A 21,554-nucleotide genomic window follows, 5' to 3' on the forward strand; every position below is an offset into this window, starting at 1 on the left:
GAGAGTTGGACATTTTCTGTATTGTTTCCTCTGTGTAGGAGGAAATGTCCCTCTGACATTTCCTCCTGCCAGGTCTTCCTGCTCCTCCCACTCAACCTCAAGTCACATGGCTTCACTGAGCAGCAGTGTTACTCAGCCAGAAAAACATCATGAATGTTTGTCAAAAGTTTTTGGTATTTTTAGAGAAAATGTTCTTTTAATCAGAAAGGGAAAAAGGTAACGCCTACACATTACTCCGTGCCACAGCTTACTGGTTGACGACGTTTCCATCCCGCTTGGATTTTCTTCTGGTCAGAATGTTTTAACAGGAAGAGGAGGCGATTTAACTCCCCTTTTACTCCAAAGTGAAAGTTATTCTAGTTTGACTCTTCAATCTCCTGAATCAGGAGTATGACATCAAACATTTTCTCTTAAATAAATCATTATATCGACAACATTAAAACAATATTTTTGATCATAAGTGATGTAGTTTCATATATATTTGATAGTGTCTGGTTCGTGATGATGAATATGAGGTATTATTGAAAATAAAATGTTTAATATTGGGAGGTATGGAGTTTTTTTATTGCTATGTACTTTTTCTGTGTACTTTATTGAAGTGGGACGATAAGAACATTTCTTGTCATGCTTATCCTGCCAAAATAATTATTATCGTGAAAATCATCAAAATATGCTTAAAACTCTGAAATGGCAGTTAAACAGACTTGAATCTCTTCTCAAGACATGTCTTCATCAGGCAATACAAATATTTGTTTCTTAAGAAACTGTCATGATTGCCAGGATAATATTGTGAATTGCAATTATTTTGGCAGGATTAAAGGGACATGGCATTTTCATATTGCCCCATGCCTAGTTGGGTTCATTAAATGTAAATGAGGCTGTGTATTCCTTTATTAAAACACTTTGATTTGATGAAGGTCCAAGCAGGATGAAACTTTGTCACTGTAGCATAAATTATGAGTCGTGAGCAGGTGTTACCTGTTTTCCTAATGATGCTGCATGTCACCTACGTAATATATGTATAATTCAACTTTTAAATGATACCTTTTAATCAAAAAGAATATTCTCTTATCTGTCTACTTAAAAACTCAAAACTGATCCAGTGAACTTGCCTTAATGCTTCTTCCCATTTATGGAGCATGAACCTGTACCTGTTATCGCTTATAGAGAAGATGGATTTACTTTTTTTCCCCTGTCATTTTCACTGCATGTTAATACTATGAGAAACATGCCTGATGTGACAGACTCTCCATCTCTGCACTGGTGTATACTCCACACATGTCCCATTTAAATCCAGCTGTTAGACTGAATGAATATTACATTCCTATATCCTGTAACTCTTGCTCACAGTGTGGATCCATGTTTGCTCAGCTTGCTGCTTGCCTCACTCACACAGCCTGTATCTGAGAGTCACAGCAGAGCTTCACGGCTTCACCACACTCACCACAACATTCTCTCTCTGTTAACAACCAGCAAAGGAGCATGTCCGGCGCAACCGGCAGAGCCGCACCTTTTTGGTGGAAAATGTCATAGGGGAGCTTTGGTCGGAGCTGGAAGAAGGTAGAGTCTTTCTCTAATTTAACTCATTTCCTTTTCCCCACCCTCTAGGTTAATGCTCTTGCTGTTTCATGTGCTGCCAATCTGTCATGTTCTAGCATAGAAATAGAACAGGAGTAGAACGGACTGAACAGTTTTCAGTGGACATTTCACTAATACAAAAGAAAAGGCCGAGTGTTGTTAGTTAATATGGTGAAAGCGGGTGTCTGTAATGTGATGTCACAGCTCACCAGGAAGAGAGAGGCCCCGCGACCCGGTCCCGGATAAGCGGAAGAAAATGGATGGATGGATGGATGGACAATGAAAGAACTAGCAAGCTCTCCACTAGTTAGCTACCCAGCTTGTTAGCTTGCTAGCTGGGCTGCTTTAATGTAAATATGTTACATGAGCAGAACAAAGTTGTCAGTCATCTGACAATATCATGTTGATTTCAATGAGAATGTCCGTTCTACTCTTGTTTTATTTCTATGGATTTTAGCATCAGAGGTTGGATCTCAATAAATGTAGAGCTAGCGATATTATTCATCATATTTTCCATAATTAATTTGTTGTTTGATAACCGAGAGACCATGGAGAAACCAGAGACTGTCTGTGGTCCCCCAGAGGTCTAGATAGTAGCTCACTTTAGTCCAGAAACCAGACCAGACTATGTGGAGAACCAGAGACTGTCTGTGGTCCCCCAGAGGTCTAGATAGTAGCTCACTTTAGTCCAGAAACCAGACCAGACTATGTGGAGAACCAGAGACTGTCTGTGGTCCCCCAGAGGTCTAGATAGTAGCTCACATTAGTCCAGAAACCAGACCAGACTATGTGGAGAACCAGAGACTGTCTGTGGTCCCCCAGAGGTCTAGATAGTAGCTCACATTAGTCCAGAGACCAGACCAGACTATGTGGAGAAACCAGAGACTGTCTGTGGTCCAAACAACAAGGTCTCTGCTGTATTTATGTCTAGATGACCTTATTTGGAGTGTTGATGGAGCAGCAGCAATGTTAGCATAGCCTAGCACCCATCAACCAGACTCCATTCAGAAAACCAGCATTTTTTCACCAGATGTCCCACGATACGAGATGTATCGATATGTTCCCCCATCCATATATATTAATATACAAAAGATCATTTTGTGCCTGAAGTATTCCATCAACTTATAACCATCAAATCTGAATCAATGATATGGTTTCTTTGTAAAGATTTGAATTTTACCCCGATGAGCCTTTAAGTCACTAAAAAGCCAAACTATAAGTCCAGCCGAAAGTACATTTACAGCATACAGCAGTCATATCTGGTTTGAGATATAGAGTTTATATTTAATATTTTGGAGAATCTGCTAACACCAGCAAGTCAGCTGTAGTTCACTGAGCCAGCATCAATCTGTTAAATGGTGCTTTCCTCACTCTGTCTTACATGCAAAAGACCTTTTTTACTCCATTCAGTCATAAAGCACATGAACGTAAATATCACTCGACAATATTCCTGCTAATCTGTTTACATGGCTGATGAAAATGAATATTCCACTAATATTCCCTTTACATTCCAAAGTTGTCTTTTTCCGTATTCTTACATTCCATTTTGTTATCTTACCATTTGAGGAACTCGTCATCACAACCTCTTCACCGGTGCCCGGCACGTCGACGCCATTCTCTGCTGTTCGACGGCAATAATTATGTCTATATTACGTCAAAATATGGAAAAAAGGAACGGCTGGAGCTGCTTATCACATTTAGATACTTTGAGTAAAAATAGTTATTTTCAAAGTAGTCCAGCAGTGGTTGTTGGACTGTGTGAACTCTTTCATTCCTCCGTCTTGAAGAGGTCGGTGTTGTGATATGTGTTCATATGCAATCCTGTTGATATCCAGTCCTTAGTTATGATCTAAAAGTAGGTGAGTTTCACCTTCTTTTCATTTGGTAAACGAGAACAGTTAATCATCACAGTATAACACCAAGTCTACAGGGATATTGATCTGTTCATCTAGGAAGCTCAACTGATTGTGGATCAGTTTCAGCTGTTTTGGTGTTAATGAAAGGGACAACAGGAACAACGGAGGCAAAAGCAAGAAAACCCCCAACAAGGAGGTTCTGATGTGGAGACCCCAGACAGCTGCTCTCTGCTTCTCCTTCCTGACTGGTTGTTCTCTGGTTCTGGTTCTGCTAGTGTCCTTGTCACTACTTGGAGCATGATGCAGAACCTGCAGCCCAATCAGGTTCACAGGTAGTCCAGCTCCTCCAGGATCCACGTTCATACATGAGGTACAAGAAGGTTTGCTGTGACTCCCAGCACAGTCTCAAGAGCCTGGAGGAGGACCAGGAGACCTGCCGGTACACGAGGAGAGATAGACAGGACCGTAGAAGGGCATCGACCCACCACCAGGACCAGTATCTGCTCCTTTGTGGAGAAGGACCAAGAGGGGACTGACAGAGTCCTACAACAAGACCTCCAGCAGGCTGCTGGTGTTCATGTTCCTGACCAAACTGTCAGAATCAAACTCCATGAGGTTGGTGTGAGGGTCCCAATCTTCTAGTGAGACCTGGTCTCACAGCCCAGCACCATGCAGCTCCATAGGCATTCGCCAGAATCAGTTGGTCCTCCATTGGACAACATCATGAGTTGGTTTGATGGACTTTAACTTTACTTTTTGGTATGATTTTGAATCCAATCAGTGGGTTGATGATTTTGATTTCCATTGAACGTCATTTTATTCTCAACAAATTATACAAAGAACATCAGTGAAGATTTTTGAATAATCCTTTGACCAAAATCTGATGTGGGTTTAAGTGTACCCTATGTGTTCTCATGTTGATGGCAGAGGCTGCCATAGAACATGCCCACCAGGATTTCTTGTCCATTTCGGGATGGAATTGCTGATTTCCTGATGGAGGATGACCTGCTATACTCTTGAGCCACAGCCATGCATCTCTAGTCCAGCATTACAAACTGTTGTCTAGTTGGTTGGTGTCCAACACAGATCTGGAAAGGGGCTGAGTGACGCAAAGTGACGGAAAAAAACCAGTTGAGACGCCTATAGTGAACGTTCTATGTACATGCTCAAAGAATGCTACAAAAACTTGAATATCAACATATCATGTCTGAAAACCCTTCAGTCAGAATATCCAAACAGAATATGTTTACATGACGCATATCAAATTTGGAATATTGTCATATTGGGAATAATAGTGGAATATGAGTGTGCATGTAAACATAGTCAGTGTTCCTAATAATACAGGTTGGTGGAGGAGAGAAGCGGTGAGTCCAGCAGCATGCTGTTAGATAACTAACCTGTTAGAAGCTAACTGCTCACAACCTTTCTTCGGCAGGTGACCGTTACGTGGTGGTGGACTGTGGCGGAGGAACAGTGGACCTGACCGTCCATCAGATCCGTCTTCCAGAGGGACATCTAAAGGAGCTCTACAAGGCCTCAGGTAAGAGGGCGCAACATCCCATGATGTCTCTCATGCAGCTGGGGTTTCCTCTCACGTTCCCCTCTTTTCCCAGGAGGCCCCTATGGCTCTATCGGCATCGATTATGAATTTGAGAAGCTGCTGTGTAAGATCTTTGGCCAGGATTTCATCGACCAGTTCAAGATCAAGAGGCCGGCTGCCTGGGTGGACCTGATGATTGCGTTTGAGTCCAGGAAGAGAGCAGCTGCCCCTGACAGAACCAACCCCCTCAATATCAACCTGCCCTTCTCCTTCATTGACTACTACAAGAAGTTCAGGGGTCACAGCGTGGAGCACGCCCTGCGCAAGAGCAAGTGAGTACGACAGCTCAACGATGTATCTGTGGGCAGATTTAACAACGGATCTTAGCATATAGGCTGATATGTGCTAACATTCATTTTTTAAGAATCTAATATAGAAAGTACTGCTGGAATAATTCCGAAGTTGTGTTGTTACATAGGTTGCACAACAGAGTGATATTTTCAATAGCCATAAACCTGTATTGATGTCACACAATACAGAGGAGCTGGGCCCTGTCGCTAGAGATGGGATGGTGTGGGATTAATTATGGTGAATTTGCAATATGGGTATAATCGTGGCATTTGTGACGAGGGACTTGATGAAGCTGTCTAGCTCACAATCATGGTGGAGAAGTGAAAAACAGAGTCGGACTTCAATCAGTATACAAAGCTACATTTTAAAAATGGATTCATCCTTATGATTTATGATCTAATAGGATGTTTTTTTCCAGTGAAAAGGATGTTCACTACAAATCTGTGATGCAATAGAAATATTTTCCTTTCAAAAATGTAAAATCATACCAGTTTTAAGCGTATTTTGATGATTATTGGGATAATATCATGAATCCTAATGGCTGTTGAGTGACAACTTCAAGATACGCCATTCATTTACATACGGGTGAAGATATACACAGATATGGAAAAGAATAGACTGAACTAAATGTAAACAGAAAATAATACATTGGAAACTAATAAAATATGAAAATAAATGAATACAATAAAAAGTAACTATGTACTTAAGTATACTAATAAATACATTTGAAATACATAGTATTTCTTTTTTTTATATATATTTCTGTCCAAATAATTCATTTTCACAGAAAGCAAATGTTTGGGCATCAATGAACATTCGGTAAAACAGCTTCATCCTCCATCTTTTCACCACATTAGCAGCTTAAATCTTTATATATTGACAATATTAAAACAGGTAAACCTTTTCTACCAACATGATTTCTGCTTCAGAGCAGACGTTGGTGCTCTCACAGGCCGTTTGCAAAGCTAGTCTGATTGCAGATGATGTGTCTAAAGCAGTTGTGGCAATATAGTGCTTATGGATAATTCTAGAAAGCAAAGTGGACAGGAGGTTTGAGCAGTGGCGACTCCTGAAAAGAATCTCATGGGGAGCAATTTTTCTGATGATGATAAAGGTGACCCATTCAATAGGATCTTCAGGGCTCCAGACTAACTTTTTCATTTATGTGCACACAAACATTTTCACTGCGTCATATGGCATCATAATAATAAACATATTATACCTTTTCTTGACAGTTCCCACATACACTGGTCATTAAATAAACAGGAATCAAATAATTGTTTTTTCTTAATTTAAATCTCAACACAAATAATAAACTCAGAATGCTCTCTTGGGTGATATTATAATCGTGTTAAATGTTCTTATCATATCTGACTCCTCGCTGCATCGGCACTGTGGGGGGGGGGTCTCGTGTTTCTAGTGCTTTGTTTGGAATGGGAACAATTCGATCTCCGCCCAGCGTTGGTCTTGAAGGGAAAACGATCTACAGTTCTTCATTTGAGCTGCTCAAGGAGGAGAAGGATTACTACAGGTTCACATGTTATATTAAGGCTTACACACACAATTTATTTGAGCGAAGAAGAGACCGGGGTCAGAGCCATCAGAGACGACGGCCTGCCCCTACTCTGCCTCTGATTGGCTGTGGTGGTGTCTTCTTCTCTGTATGACGAGGCGAGCCCTCCCGGAACGGATCCCATAGAGATTTCATTGAAAGCTCTGATATTTGAAAAACATGGATTTTAGAGTCTATGAGAGACTGCTGGGGCAATGTTCAACCTGACTGAAATCGCCCCCAAAGAGGCGGGACCATTTGAAGCACGACTTTAGTCTGATTGGACAATGATATTTTTGGCACTTTAGAACACTGTTGCTGTGATAGAACCGGTTAGATAAAAGTTCCCCCCTTTTCCCCGTTGGTAGTGCGTCGCCCAATACACAAACCGCCCCTGGGTTTCAGCATACGTCTATCACATTGAAATGGAAAACATTTATATATGTGTATATATATATATATATATATATATATATATATATATATATATATACATATATAAAGTGTGCGCATGCTTTGATCAGGTAAAGTGGAGCAGTCAGTCGAAGTTGAGAAAGCAAGGCACCACTTACTATAAACGGTCCCCTCCTGACTGCACAAAAGAGCATCAGAACCCTGCGTAGTCTAGACTTTAATAGTCCTGTCTCATGTCTGTGTGGATGTTTATAATCCTGCACAGTGAAGGACATTAAAGATATTTACATGGCTGAAACCGGAGCCCTCAGTGGCCCCCAAGCTCCTCTGACGCCTGACTGGAAGTACTGGGTCTGTCTGGTTGTGCTGGGTGCGGCCATCATGAACACGGTCACACCCTTACATGTGCATGAATCACACACATGGGATCACAGCAGATGGATACTACCCAGGATTAATGATTGATGACAGACGGCATCAGGCGTAGCGAGATGTGCTTGTAGGCTCATGAGACATGACTGAGGGAAGTAACCCAGGATAAAATCAATGTCCCAGCTCCACACAGAGCTGGGAAAACTTCACTGATCTGAAAATACCAAAATCACTTTAGGAATGTATCTCCAGCTCTGCAGCAGCACAACCATGCTCCATTTGGATGAGTGTTTGCTCATCGATGTGTCCAGTGCTCTTGTGGCATTGACATGGTAATGTATTCCCCTTCAAATCAAAGGAGCAGGATGGGCAGAGCAGTGGCCATTTTATGTTGATATTGCACTGAATATTGATATTGTATACTCATCATTCTATTCATACCCTCTCATAGTGTGGACTTTGTGAAGTGGTCGTCTCAGGGGATGCTGAGGATGAATCCAGATGCTATGAATTCCCTCTTCAAGCCCACCATAGACCACATCATCCAGCATCTCAGTAAGTTACACACACACACAGTTAGTCAGAGGTGATCTGAGTACAATTCACTTTAAGTAACCAGTCTATCACAGGGCCGACATGTAGAGACAGACAGGTAACCAGTCTATCACCGGGCTGACATGTAGAGACAGACAGGTAACCAGTCTATCACAGGGCTGACATGTAGAGACAGACAGGTAACCAGTCTATCACAGGGAGACATGTAGAGACAGACAGGTAACCAGTCTATCACAGGGCTGACATGTAGAGACAGACAGGTAACCAGTCTATCACAGGGCCGACATGTAGAGACAGACAGGTAACCAGTCTATCACAGGGCTGACATGTAGAGACAGACAGGTAACCAGTCTATCACAGGGCCGACATGTAGAGACAGACAGGTAACCAGTCTATCACAAGGAGACATGTAGAGACAGACAGGTAACCAGTCTATCACAGGGCTGACATGTAGAGACAGACAGGTAACCGGTCTATCACAGGGAGACATGTAGAGACAGACAGGTAACCAGTCTATCACAGGGCTGACATGTAGAGACAGACAGGTAACCAGTCTATCACAGGGCTGACATGTAGAGACGGACAGGTAACCAGTCTATCACAGGGAGACATGTAGAGACAGACAGGTAACCAGTCTATCACAGGTAGACATGTAGAGACAGACAGGTAACCAGTCTATCACAGGGCTGACATGTAGAGACGGACAGGTAACCAGTCTATCACAGGGAGACATGTAGAGACAGACAGGTAACCGGTCTATCACAGGGCTGACATGTAGAGACAGACAGGTAACCAGTCTATCACAGGGCTGACATGTAGAGACGGACAGGTAACCAGTCTATCACAGGGAGACATGTAGAGACAGACAGGTAACCAGTCTATCACAGGGAGACATGTAGAGACAGACAGGTAACCAGTCTATCACAGGTAGACATGTAGAGACAGACAGTTAACCAGTCTATCACAGGGCTGACATGTAGAGACAGACAGGTAACCAGTCTATCACAGGGCTGACATGTAGAGACAGACAGGTAACCAGTCTATCACAGGGCTGACATGTAGAGACAGACAGGTAACCAGTCTATCACAGGGAGACATGTAGAGACAGACAGGTAACCAGTCTATCACAGGGCTGACATGTAGAGACAGACAGGTAACCAGTCTATCACAGGGCTGACATGTAGAGACAGACAGGTAACCAGTCTATCACAGGGCTGACATGTAGAGACAGACAGGTAACCAGTCTATCACAGGTAGACATGTAGAGACAGACAGGTAACCAGTCTATCACAGGGCTGACATGTAGAGACAGACAGGTAACCAGTCTATCACAGGGAGACATGTAGAGACAGACAGGTAACCAGTCCATCACAGGGCTGACATGTAGAGACAGACAGGTAACCAGTCTATCACAGGGAGACATGTAGAGACAGACAGGTAACCAGTCTATCACAGGGCCGACATGTAGAGACAGACAGGTAACCAGTCTATCACGGGGAGACATGTAGAGACAGACAGGTAACCGGTCTATCACAGGGCTGACATGTAGAGACAGACAGGTAACCAGTCTATCACAGGTAGACATGTAGAGACAGACAGGTAACCAGTCTATCACAGGGCTGACATGTAGAGACAGACAGGTAACCAGTCTATCACAGGGAGACATGTAGAGACAGACAGGTAACCAGTCTATCACAGGGCTGACATGTAGAGACAGACAGGTAACCAGTCTATCACAGGGAGACATGTAGAGACAGACAGGTAACCGGTCTATCACAGGGAGACATGTAGAGACAGACAGGTAACCAGTCCATCACAGGGCTGACATGTAGAGACAGACAGGTAACCAGTCTATCACAGGGAGACATGTAGAGACAGACAGGTAACCAGTCTATCACAGGGCCGACATGTAGAGACAGACAGGTAACCAGTCTATCACAGGGAGACATGTAGAGACAGACAGGTAACAGTCTATCACAGGGAGACATGTAGAGACAGACAGGTAACCAGTCTATCACAGGTAGACATGTAGAGACAGACAGGTAACCAGTCTATCACAGGGCTGACATGTAGAGACAGACAGGTAACCAGTCTATCACAGGGAGACATGTAGAGACAGACAGGTAACCAGTCTATCACAGGGAGACATGTAGAGACAGACAGGTAACCGGTCTATCACAGGGCTGACATGTAGAGACAGACAGGTAACCAGTCTATCACAGGTAGACATGTAGAGACAGACAGGTAACCAGTCTATCACAGGGCTGACATGTAGAGACAGACAGGTAACCAGTCTATCACAGGGAGACATGTAGAGACAGACAGGTAACCAGTCTATCACAGGGCTGACATGTAGAGACAGACAGGTAACCAGTCTATCACAGGGAGACATGTAGAGACAGACAGGTAACCGGTCTATCACAGGGCTGACATGTAGAGACAGACAGGTAACCTGTCTATCACAGGGAGACATGTAGAGACAGACAGGTAACCAGTCTATCACAGGGAGACATGTAGAGACAGACAGGTAACCAGTCTATCACAGGGAGACATGTAGAGACAGACAGGTAACCAGTCTATCACAGGGAGACATGTCGAGACAGACAGGTAACCAGTCTATCACAGGGAGACATGTAGAGACAGACAGGTAACCAGTCTATCACAGGGAGACATGTAGAGACAGACAGGTAACCAGTCTATCACCGGGCTGACATGTAGAGACAGACAGGTAACCAGTCTATCACAGGGCTGACATGTAGAGACAGACAGGTAACCAGTCTATCACAGGGAGACATGTAGAGACAGACAGGTAACCAGTCTATCACAGGGCTGACATGCAGAGACAGACAGGTAACCAGTCTATCACAGGGCTGACATGTAGAGACAGACAGGTAACCAGTCTATCACAGGGCTGACATGTAGAGACAGACAGGTAACCAGTCTATCACAGGGCTGACATGTAGAGACAGACAGGTAACCAGTCTATCACAGGGCTGACATGTAGAGACGGACAGGTAACCAGTCTATCACAGGGAGACATGTAGAGACAGACAGGTAACCAGTCTATCACAGGGAGACATGTAGAGACAGACAGGTAACCAGTCTATCACAGGTAGACATGTAGAGACAGACAGGTAACCAGTCTATCACAGGGAGACATGTAGAGACAGACAGGTAACCAGTCTATCACAGGGAGACATGTAGAGACAGACAGGTAACCGGTCTATCACAGGGCTGACATGTAGAGACAGACAGGTAACCAGTCTATCACAGGGCTGACATGTAGAGACGGACAGGTAACCAGTCTATCACAGGGAGACATGTAGAGACAGACAGGTAACCAGTCTATCACAGGGAGACATGTAGAGACAGACAGGTAACCAGTCTATCACAGGGAGACATGTAGAGACAGACAGGTAACCAGTCTATCACAGGGCTGACATGTAGAGACGGACAGGTAACCAGTCTATCACAGGGAGACATGTAGAGACAGACAGGTAACCAGTCTATCACAGGGAGACATGTAGAGACAGACAGGTAACCAGTCTATCACAGGGAGACATGTAGAGACAGACAGGTAACCAGTCTATCACAGGGAGACATGTAGAGACATGTCACAGCCACTTGTTTTCTTCATCGACCTCCTGTCTTTCTCCTCCAGCTGAGCTCTTTGAGAAGCCGGAGGTGTGCGACATTAAGTTCCTCTTCTTAGTGGGAGGTTTTGCTGAGTCACCTCTGCTGCAGCAAGCTGTCCAGGACATGCTGCAGGGCCGCAGCCGCATCATCATTCCCCACGACGTCGGCCTCACCATCCTGAAAGGCGCCGTGCTGTTCGGCCTGGACCCCAGCATCATCAAAGTGCGCCGCTCACCCCTCACGTACGGCGTGGGTGTCCTCAACCGCTTCGTGGAGGGCAAGCACCCACCCGAGAAGCTGCTAGTGAAGGACGGCACACGCTGGTGCACCGACGTCTTCGACACCTTCATTGCTGCCGACCAGTCTGTGGCACTGGGCGAGATGGTGAAGCGGAGCTACACACCCGCTAAGCCCTCCCAGCAGGTCATCGTCATCCACGTCTACTGCTCAGAGAAGGAGAAGGCGGGCTTCATCAGCGAGCCCAGCGTCAGGAAGTGTGGGACACTTCGCCTGGATGTGAGCGGAACGGAAAGCTCGGCGCCACGCCGCGAGATCCAGACGCTCATGCAGTTCGGCGACACAGAGATCCGAGCCATGGCGGTGGACGTGTCCACCGGACGCACCGTTAAAGCTAGCATCGACTTCCTCAGCCACTAGGAAGGCAATGAGAGAGCCGGGATTGTTGGATGCAGCGAAAACGGAAACACACACACACACACACATATATACACACACACACAGTCACATATAAAACAGGCTGGGAAAATATACTGGAAAGTGGTTAATGATGATGTTTCCCTCAGTCACTCTCAGTTTAAAGTGCAGGGGTAGACAGTTTGAATGAAAGAGTTACCTTAAAACTGTAGAATCCATGACACGACAGGGACAAGAAAAGGACTGTGTGGGTGCGTTTTAGGTGCGAGGAGCTCCATAGTGTTCACACTCACAACACACCCATCCACCGTACATTCTGAGGCCACAGCTACAGGTTGATGAGCTCCTGACAGGAAAGATAAGAGCTTACTCACTTCTCAAGCATTTTCTCTCTGTGCATTCCAAAGGAAAGGCTTTCAAAGCCAGGAAAAACAAGACTCACAGTATAATATAGCAACACTAACATGGTGGATCCACTTTCTTTACATGCTTCGGTGTCTGTCTGTCAGATGACAGCACGTCATTGTATATCTGTACACTACGAATCATTTCAAATCATCGTGCGAGCTACAAGCATGTGGTCTTTGTTACATTATTCTCCAAAACACCAGATGGCGTAAATAGAAGACATACTGTGAAGAAGAGTGTTAAGGTGTGTTCACACTAAATGTGAAGTGAATTTTCACCTTGTGTTACTCATATGAGTGTGACTGCGTGATCGTTTGTGTTTATTGGCATCACTTACACCAACAAGGTTTCATCCATCAGGGCTTAAATCACCACTGTTGCTGCTTTGTACATGTTGAAGTCCAGGATCCACCATCCTGTCTGATTTCATGACTTCATCCAGAGGTGCTCGGTGGATTTCACCAAGCTGGATTCACTGGATCTAGTTAGAAATACGTCAGCGACCTTCAGTCTCTGGTTTCTCCACATAGTCTGCTCTGGTCTCTGGACTAATATGAGCTACTCTCACGTCATTCGTGCCGCCCCTGTCTTTGCATTGACTTTGTATGCAATCGTGCCGCGCCAAATATTTGCTTTGTGTTTGGTGTGTACACAGCATCACTGTCAAAACGCCACGAGCCAACGTCCACGATGCCGAGGGGGAATTGTAACTCGTATTCATGGACATACTTTATCGCCTCATACTAGCTTTGTAAAGAAAGATGTCTGGTATTAAATACAGTATGATGAAACAAAGGTTGACTATCCTGTAAACAATTTGATTTGGCAAAATATTTAATCTAATGTGGATATAAAAATTGTAAGATTGTAAGATGTGTAACTAGTTTCTTTATCAGTAAACTATATTAGTGCGTGCACACAAGGTGCCCCCGTATGAAAACTGAGATTATAGTCATACTTTTACAAGAAAAAAAGTAATGATTGACAATATAAAGTCATAAATTTACGATAACCTCCGGTTCGTAAAAGTGAAGCCAATGCAGAAAATTCAAAGCACCAAACAAACCATGCATAACATGTCATCAAGCTTGGATGGAAGGTCTTTGCGCTCTTCATGTGCTCCAAAACACCATGACAGCTCCACTTCTCTGGTGGTTTTGCATGATTCAACCCTTTGAACACTATCACCCTGCTTCCAGTCATTCCCCCAAAACGCTTATTTCACATTCATTTACCTCACTTAGAAACTCTTTAGTCACAGTGACCAGTGCAGTGAAGGAGTCGTCCTCAAAGTCTGCAGGAGTTTGCCATATCTAGGACCTTAACTGGTTACACACAGTTAGCTTGTTAGCAGATCTGAAGTGGACCAGAGCCCGCTAGTTTAGGGTCCTTTCTGGTAGTTGAACAAGGACTTTATGTGAAAACACCCTACATATGGATACATGTTTCCAACTCACTGTTCGTTATGAGTCATTCCTCCAGAGTACTGAAGCATCACTGTAAAGATAACAAGGAAACTAACCATAACATCAGCCTCATCCAGGGGTGCCTTAATAGCACTTGAGGCCCCTGGGCTATGGAGACTTTTGAGGCCCCCCTTTACCTCTTTTTTTCCTTTTCTGAGCTCCACTTGGATGTGAACGCTTCATCTTCATCAACGCTCCTCCGACGTCTCCTCGACCGACTCGCTTCTCCTCTACGGCTTCTGTCGAGCGATGTGCTTGGTAGTACCTCCAGAGTCCACGAATACAGATGTTTATCATCATTATTATTAATAATTATAATTAAGACGATTGATCAAGTCCCCTGGCTGAAGCTTAGGAAAGCCCGTGCATTAAGGCGCCTCTGGGTACATCCAAATCATGCAAAACCACCAGTGTGTTCCTTTAAGATGATCCAAAGTTTAAATCTGAATCTAGGAATGCGAAACGTGCTCAATCTGAAAAGCAAAGTACAGCCATCAAATGCGCTTAATTGTTGCCTTTATTTGTTTATGCTTCTGACTATTAGATGTGGACAACTTGGCCACTTGAATCCAGGTGTGATTGTACACAACGGTGCAGGCCAGTTGAGACAAACGATGAAGTATGTTTATTTCTGTAAATACAGTATTTAAATATTGTACAGATTTTTTTTGCATTGTTTCTGCAGCTTTAGAACCAATAGTGTGTGTGTGTGTGTGTGGGTGCGTGTGCGTGTGTGTGTGGGTGCGTTTGTGTGAGTGTTTTGGTGCTTTACATGGCCATCATTTTTTCTCACCAGCCACAGCATGAGAGGCCGAGGCAGGTTCCGTTCATTCAGAGACTGGATGTGTTTCCTGTTACTCTTTCCTTTTCTTTTTTTTTTTTGCGCTTACAAAAAAAAAACTTGAATACCTCCGTCCTTAAAAAAACGTTAACATTTTCCATCCCACCTGCACCACTGTAGGGTACAAATGTCTGCAGGAAATTCATAATATTTTATGACATGTCCAGTGGAGAAATATGAAGACAATATATTTCCACCCTGTGAAGAACTTTAGCCATTTCATTTTTGTTTCTTAATTTTGTTTCTTTGTTAAAAGACTGTGGCATAGTCAGCAATAATCATACAGGTAAAACACAAGATTTCCATCTGATTTTGTTTATGAAGTTTTAAGTAAAAGAGTGCCTAGTATGAATAAAATATGATGTCAAGATTAATTTGCCCCCATCTGAGCATACACTCCTAACAATATACTTTATAATGTGTCACGTTTTTCCTCGTGAGAAAAACCTCCCAGGTGGAATGAAAGGGGCTTTGCTGTGTGTTACCTCTGCTGGCAGCCAGGAGAAACTACATGGGTTGAAAACAATCAAGCTTGGTGACCCCACCACGCACTATGTGGCTGTGGCTAGTTTCATTCAAGGCTCTTTAGGGCCTGTAAAGAGTAACTTAACCCCCAAATTCAGCTGAATTTAGTTGTTCAGTTCGATTGAATCCGGTCTTGATATTTAAGTGTAAAGTTTTTGAACTCTATTCTTCCATTTGTCTATAATTACAGACAGTGGCTGTCCTCTGCTTGTTGAAAACTATTAACATGGCATTTTTTTCAATTGGGCTGATCTGGAGCCAGGTGATGTATATGGAGGCAGCTTTAGACAACAACCAATGAACCTCCATCTATAAAACCAAGGTCTCTTGCAGACTTTGGAGAGAGGATTATTAGTGAAGAGCAGCCCTGATCCAGTTCACTTGGCCTGTGAAACGCAAATGCTAATTGCTCATGCCAATGGCTAGCATAAACATCTTATCCTTACATGTATGTAACTCAAATTCACAAATGTTTAGAAGAGTAAACTATATTTTGTCATAAAAACAAACCTTTACAGCACTGACCTAACCATGATCATAACCATAGCTTGCATGCTAGTGATTAGCTTTCGCTACTAGCTATTAGCTTAAGCTAATTGAAAAGTCCATCATGAATGGTAAATTAAAAACATGTTAAAGTAATGTACATGTAAACGAAGCCCAGCAGTTCATGTGGTGGTTTTTATGTTCTCTAACTGCATGGAATCAGCAATGAATTAGCCTGGTGGTCAGGGCGAGCTCGCTAACTAGCCTGCCCTGAAATTAGTGAAATAGAACAACTTAATGCTTCAACAGAGAAAAGGCCCGTGCTGTGATTGTAATGACACACTCGTTGTGGAAACTGAGCCGACTATAGATGTGACTGGACATGGACCTGAAACTTTTTTTCACATTCATGGCACTTTAGCTGGAACTGTGGGGTTAGGTTACTCTTTAAAGTGGTACAGATAGCGATAGAGTACTTCATTTGATACCCATCATGTGAATGGAACCTGTGTCCACCAGGCAATCCCAGCGATCTGGTCTGTAGCGCCTGCGCTAGTGGACAATCACATGTAAATCGAGGAATGCTTTTCACAGCAAAGCCATACAAATATAATGTTTTTTAGTTCTGGGTACAAAAAGGATTAAATGCAGGTATTGTTTCAATATGACTTGATACTGGGTTTTTTCAGCTGATACCTAAAAGGCATTGAAGGTATAAAAGGTCCCACTAATGCTCTGTTAGCGGTACTTCTCATTTGATAGCAGGTTTTTATGAAATTGGAAGGAAATATGATAGCTTCCTCTGTTTTGGTCAAAACATTTTGCTATCATCAACGGTTGAAATATGTAAAGGTTCCAGTATGCTTCAAAGTAAGTACAGTTGGCAGCAGCCTCATCAACCTCTGTCCAATAGCTGTGTAAATTGTCTGTTTATAAGTTGCAAACATTTGAGGATATTAAAATCCATAGAAATAAAATAAGAATACAGTGGAAATTCATAATGTGCTATCACATTACAGCTAACTAACGTGTTGTTGACAATAATCACCTTTTTATTGCGTACCAGTCAAATAACCACTGAAAACATTTCAGTGTCTGTTCTACTCTTGTTCTATTTCTATGTAAAAAAAAAAGCACTTAGTTTGTAGCATACTAAGTCCCTCAGTGTTCAAGTCGACACGAAAGCACTGCAGGGATAATCTTGAACTGAACAGATTTTGGCTTCACAAGTCTCATAGCTAGCTGATTAGCATGGAGCTAGACATGAAGCATCCCATAAAGAGGCAGGAAGAACGATGAACCTCCTGTAGATACTTGTAGATGCTTGTTTGCCTCAAGGAAAAGGCCAAGTCATCTTCCAGTCATTGATATTGACCCGCAGCCCCTAATGGTATACTAGTAATCAGCCTGGTTTCCTGAAAAATGGCATTCCCACACAATGAAACAGCATTGTGAATTATGTTTTTGTCGTTTTCTCTGGACGCAATTGCAAATGAGTTTCAAAGGAGTCTGTGGAAGTCCACATAGGGAGGAGGTCTGGGTAGTGGATGGATCTAAAAACACAGGACTTTCACCAGAAGACCGATGTTAGTGTCCCGTTAGAGCCAAGTCATTTGTCGTGGGTTTTTTTTTTTCAGATTTCTTAATAAACACCAATATGTTTTTTACCAAACCAAACCAAGTAGTTCTGTGGAGTTTTTAGTTTTGTTTAAATCACATTTTCAAAGTGAGACTGACAGTTTCGTTATATGGGAACATCATTTTGCAGGAGACGGCGTTTCTTGTGTGACAGTGTTTCCAGGATCTTGAAATCTTAACGCTACGATCTAATAGCCAGTTTTTCTTCCGATTCTTTGTTTGAGCTGTGAATCAATGCCTGTCTCGCTTTTCAGTGTCGGTGTAGTCACACTAGAGGCTGTCTTCGGCACTCTGCAGTGCATGTTTTGCATGTGTCACATAGGAATGACTAAACAACAACGCACCATACGTTTACTGCTGTTACTAATACACAACATCAAGGTTTACCGATGATGATGATGATGATGATGATGATGATGAGGTGGTGGTGGTGCTTTCTGGAATAACCAGTGTGCTCCTCAGCCTGTTGACTGGCTGGCCTGTGTATACTCCCCTGCTGCTTTCTCAGCTGATCTAGTTGATGTTAATGCTCATAACTACCATAGCAGAGCAGCTCTTCACATACTGATAACTAACCTAATAACCTACACGTCTCTGTACTCACAGACGATGGATATCAAGTGGAAAGATTAATAACACCATGTTTCTATTGTTTCTTTGGTTGAGATAGTTATAATGTGCAACCTTGAGTTTTACGCTGTGCACAGGATACTGTTATTTAAAGCTATGATGAAATGATATGAAAACATGTTTAGCCTTCTATTGCCGCTGTGCCGGGCTACATTTGATCTTTTGGCTGAGATGTCCAATCCGTCTGGAGTCAAGTGATTCAGTGGATGTGATTGGAGGTAGCTAGCTTGCATCATTTACAAGTATCTGCTTAACTCTTATCTAAAATAATAGACAATAATTCAGAAAATGTTAACGCTAGAATGATTGAGCTTATAGTTAGGATCATTCCTGAAATGCAACACAATGTAAACTTTGTTCTTTTAGTTCTTTATTGATGATGCAGAGGAGTTTTTTTTTATCTTGAGTTGCTTAAATGTCTTGTTCTCTTGCAATTTTCACACAGTTATGGTGTATTTTGATCAATGCCAGGTATTCACTGTCAAGACTGTCACCAATAAAATGTATGTGTATTTCAAAGAACTGGGTTAATCTGGGTTTTAATTTGATTTCCATGCCGAGGAATCATATAACTCACAATATATATATATATATATATATATATATATATATATATATATACTATATACTACTTTTATATATATATATATATATACTATATATTACTTTTATATATACAGTATATAGGAACCTAAGGGCCTTCATCCAGAACTCGATGGAAATGTGGAAGACAACCCTAGAGGCCAATTCAAAGTCGATTGCCCAAGTCAACATTAAGTGCGGCATATACCAGGGAGATGCACTATCACCACTGCTGTTCTGCATTGGCCTGAACCCCCTCAGTCAGATCATCACGAAGAGTGGCTACGGGTACCGATTCGGGCAACAATCAGCCATCTGCTCTACATGGATGACATCAAGCTGTACGCCAGGAGCGAGCGAGAAATTGACTCACTGATCCACACCACCAGGATCTACATTAATGATATAGGGATGTCATTCAGATTGGACAAGTGTGGCCGGATGGTCTCAAAGAGAGGCAAGATGATCAGGACTGAGGGGATCGACCTACCAGAGGGCAACATAGGTGATATCCAAGACAGCTACAAGTACCTTGGCATCCCACAGGCTAATGCAAACCATGAAGAAGCCACAAGGAATTCAAACTCAGCCAAATACCTCCAGAGAGTAAGGCAGGTCCTGAATAGTCAGCTGAATGGTAAGAACAAGGTCCGAGCCATCAACATGTACGCACTACCAGTCATCAGATACCCCACTGGTATCATAAGCTGGCCAGGGGGGTTAGCTCAGGAGGTAGAGCGTTTGGCTGGCAACCGCACGATTGCCGGTTCGATCCCCGGCTCCTCCTAGCTGAGTGCCTGGTGTCCCTGAGCAAGACACCTCATCCTAATTGCTCCTGACAAGCTGGCTGTCGCCCTGCGTGTTTGACTCCGCCGTCAGTGTGTGAATGTGTGTGTGAATGGGTGAATGTCAGTCATTCCTGTAAAGCGCTTTGGAGAAAAGCGCTATATAAATGAGGCCATTTACCATTTACCAAAGGAGGAGATAGAAGCCACAAATATCAGGACTAGAAAGCTCCTCACCATGCACGGAGGGTTTCACCCCAAGTCCAGCACCCTGAGGCTATACACTAAGCGGAAAGAGGGAGGCCGAGGGCTAGTGAGCGTCAAGGCCACTGTCCAGGATGAAACATCGAAAATTCGAGATTACATAGAAAAAATGGCCCCGAAGTGAATGTCTCAGGCAGCAGAACCCTGATGAGAGTGCAGAGGAGGAGGAGCAGACAACATGGAGGGACAAGCCCCTACATGGCATGTACCACCGTCAGATAGAGGAAGTGGCTGATATCAAGAAATCCTACCAGTGGCTGGAAAATGCAGGACTGGCACAGACGCACTAATTGTGAGGGACCCAGTAGTTGACACAGGGACGCAGACTCAGGAGTAGCAACAATAGCTTAAATTTATTTTTCTTCAAACTCAAAATTAACAAAAGATTTAGGGCCCTTTAAAGGTTAACGTAACAAAACCAAAGAGACAAAACACAAACACACCCTCCACCTATCTTCTTCCAAATGAAACAAAGGAACTGCTTAAATACTACTTGACTAAACCAAAATAAATGACAGGATAATTATCAAATCAATTAAGCTTACAAAAGAACCAAAAATTGTGAAAAAGACAAACTAAAGATTTCTACAGAAATAACCTATTTAAACTAATACTTACATATATACACAAAACAATCCAACTCAAATTAAACATAACAAAATCCCAACAAAATCTTAAATCCCCCCCACGACTGGACAGCAGTTGGATCATGCCGAGCAGGTCTTAAACTGGCGGAACCTTTCTCCCCGTCTTTTGGCTGGTTTCCGCCCGGACCCCAATTGTCGCCGCACGCCCCACCACGACGCCGGAGTTGGCCAGACTCAGGACCCCCGCAGCGGGCATGGTAAATAAAGCAGAACAAAAAGAATTAATAACAAATAACAGCAAACCCATAGTCAACACAAATGTGTGCACTTGCAAATGTGTGACCATGACGTGCTTAAAGTAAATAAAGTCTATATGAGGTATGAAATCAAAAGACTATGTGTCGTGTGTTTATTTGTTTACATATGTTCAACGATGTATGTCGATCCTCATAGTAATAATAATAATAACGTGCAGGAATAAACCTAAATGTGCAAATTATACTAATGATTAAAGCATCAAAATGTGAGTGAGTGCAAGGGGAGGGGTTACCGACAGGCAGACTGTGTTTACTGTGGTGTGGACGCGTCTGCGGCCATTACACACTCCCCCCCTTCTGGAGACATGGGAGCGAGACAGGAAGTCAGCTGTGGCATTGGACTTCCCTGGGATGTGAGCAACAGTAAATCGGTAGGGCTGCAATGCGAGGTACCATCTTGTAATGCGCCCATTCGTGTCCTTCATTCATGCCAGCCACTGGAGTGCTCGATGGTCGGTCTCCAAGACGAATTCTCTTCCAAGGAGATAATATTTGAAGGAGTCAAGAGCCCACTTGA

At 43.2% G+C, this 21,554-nt stretch overlaps 1 protein-coding gene across 5 annotated transcripts in view; it reads left to right on the forward strand.

Annotated features, from left to right (window-relative positions):
• The window catches only part of hspa12a (heat shock protein 12A), a 57,508-nt gene extending 38,490 nt beyond the window's left edge, over window positions 1–19,018 (forward strand). For 3 of the 5 annotated variants that reach the window (XM_084021638.1, XM_084021640.1, XM_084021639.1), the window contains exons 8-12: window positions 1,474–1,560; window positions 4,870–4,974; window positions 5,048–5,306; window positions 8,115–8,218; window positions 11,880–19,018. In XM_084021638.1, the coding sequence (XP_083877764.1) occupies window positions 1,474–1,560; window positions 4,870–4,974; window positions 5,048–5,306; window positions 8,115–8,218; window positions 11,880–12,511 (1,187 nt within the window). In that variant the 3' untranslated portion in view covers window positions 12,512–19,018. The remainder of the gene's footprint in view (window positions 1–1,473; window positions 1,561–4,869; window positions 4,975–5,047; window positions 5,307–8,114; window positions 8,219–11,879) is intronic. The other 2 variants (XM_084021641.1, XM_084021642.1) reach the window with 1 other exon arrangement.
• The last annotated feature ends 2,536 nt before the right edge of the window (window positions 19,019–21,554 follow it).

Source organism: Eutrigla gurnardus (genome assembly GCF_963514095.1).
Source record: "Eutrigla gurnardus genome assembly, chromosome: 11".
NCBI lineage: Eukaryota > Metazoa > Chordata > Actinopteri > Perciformes > Triglidae > Eutrigla > Eutrigla gurnardus.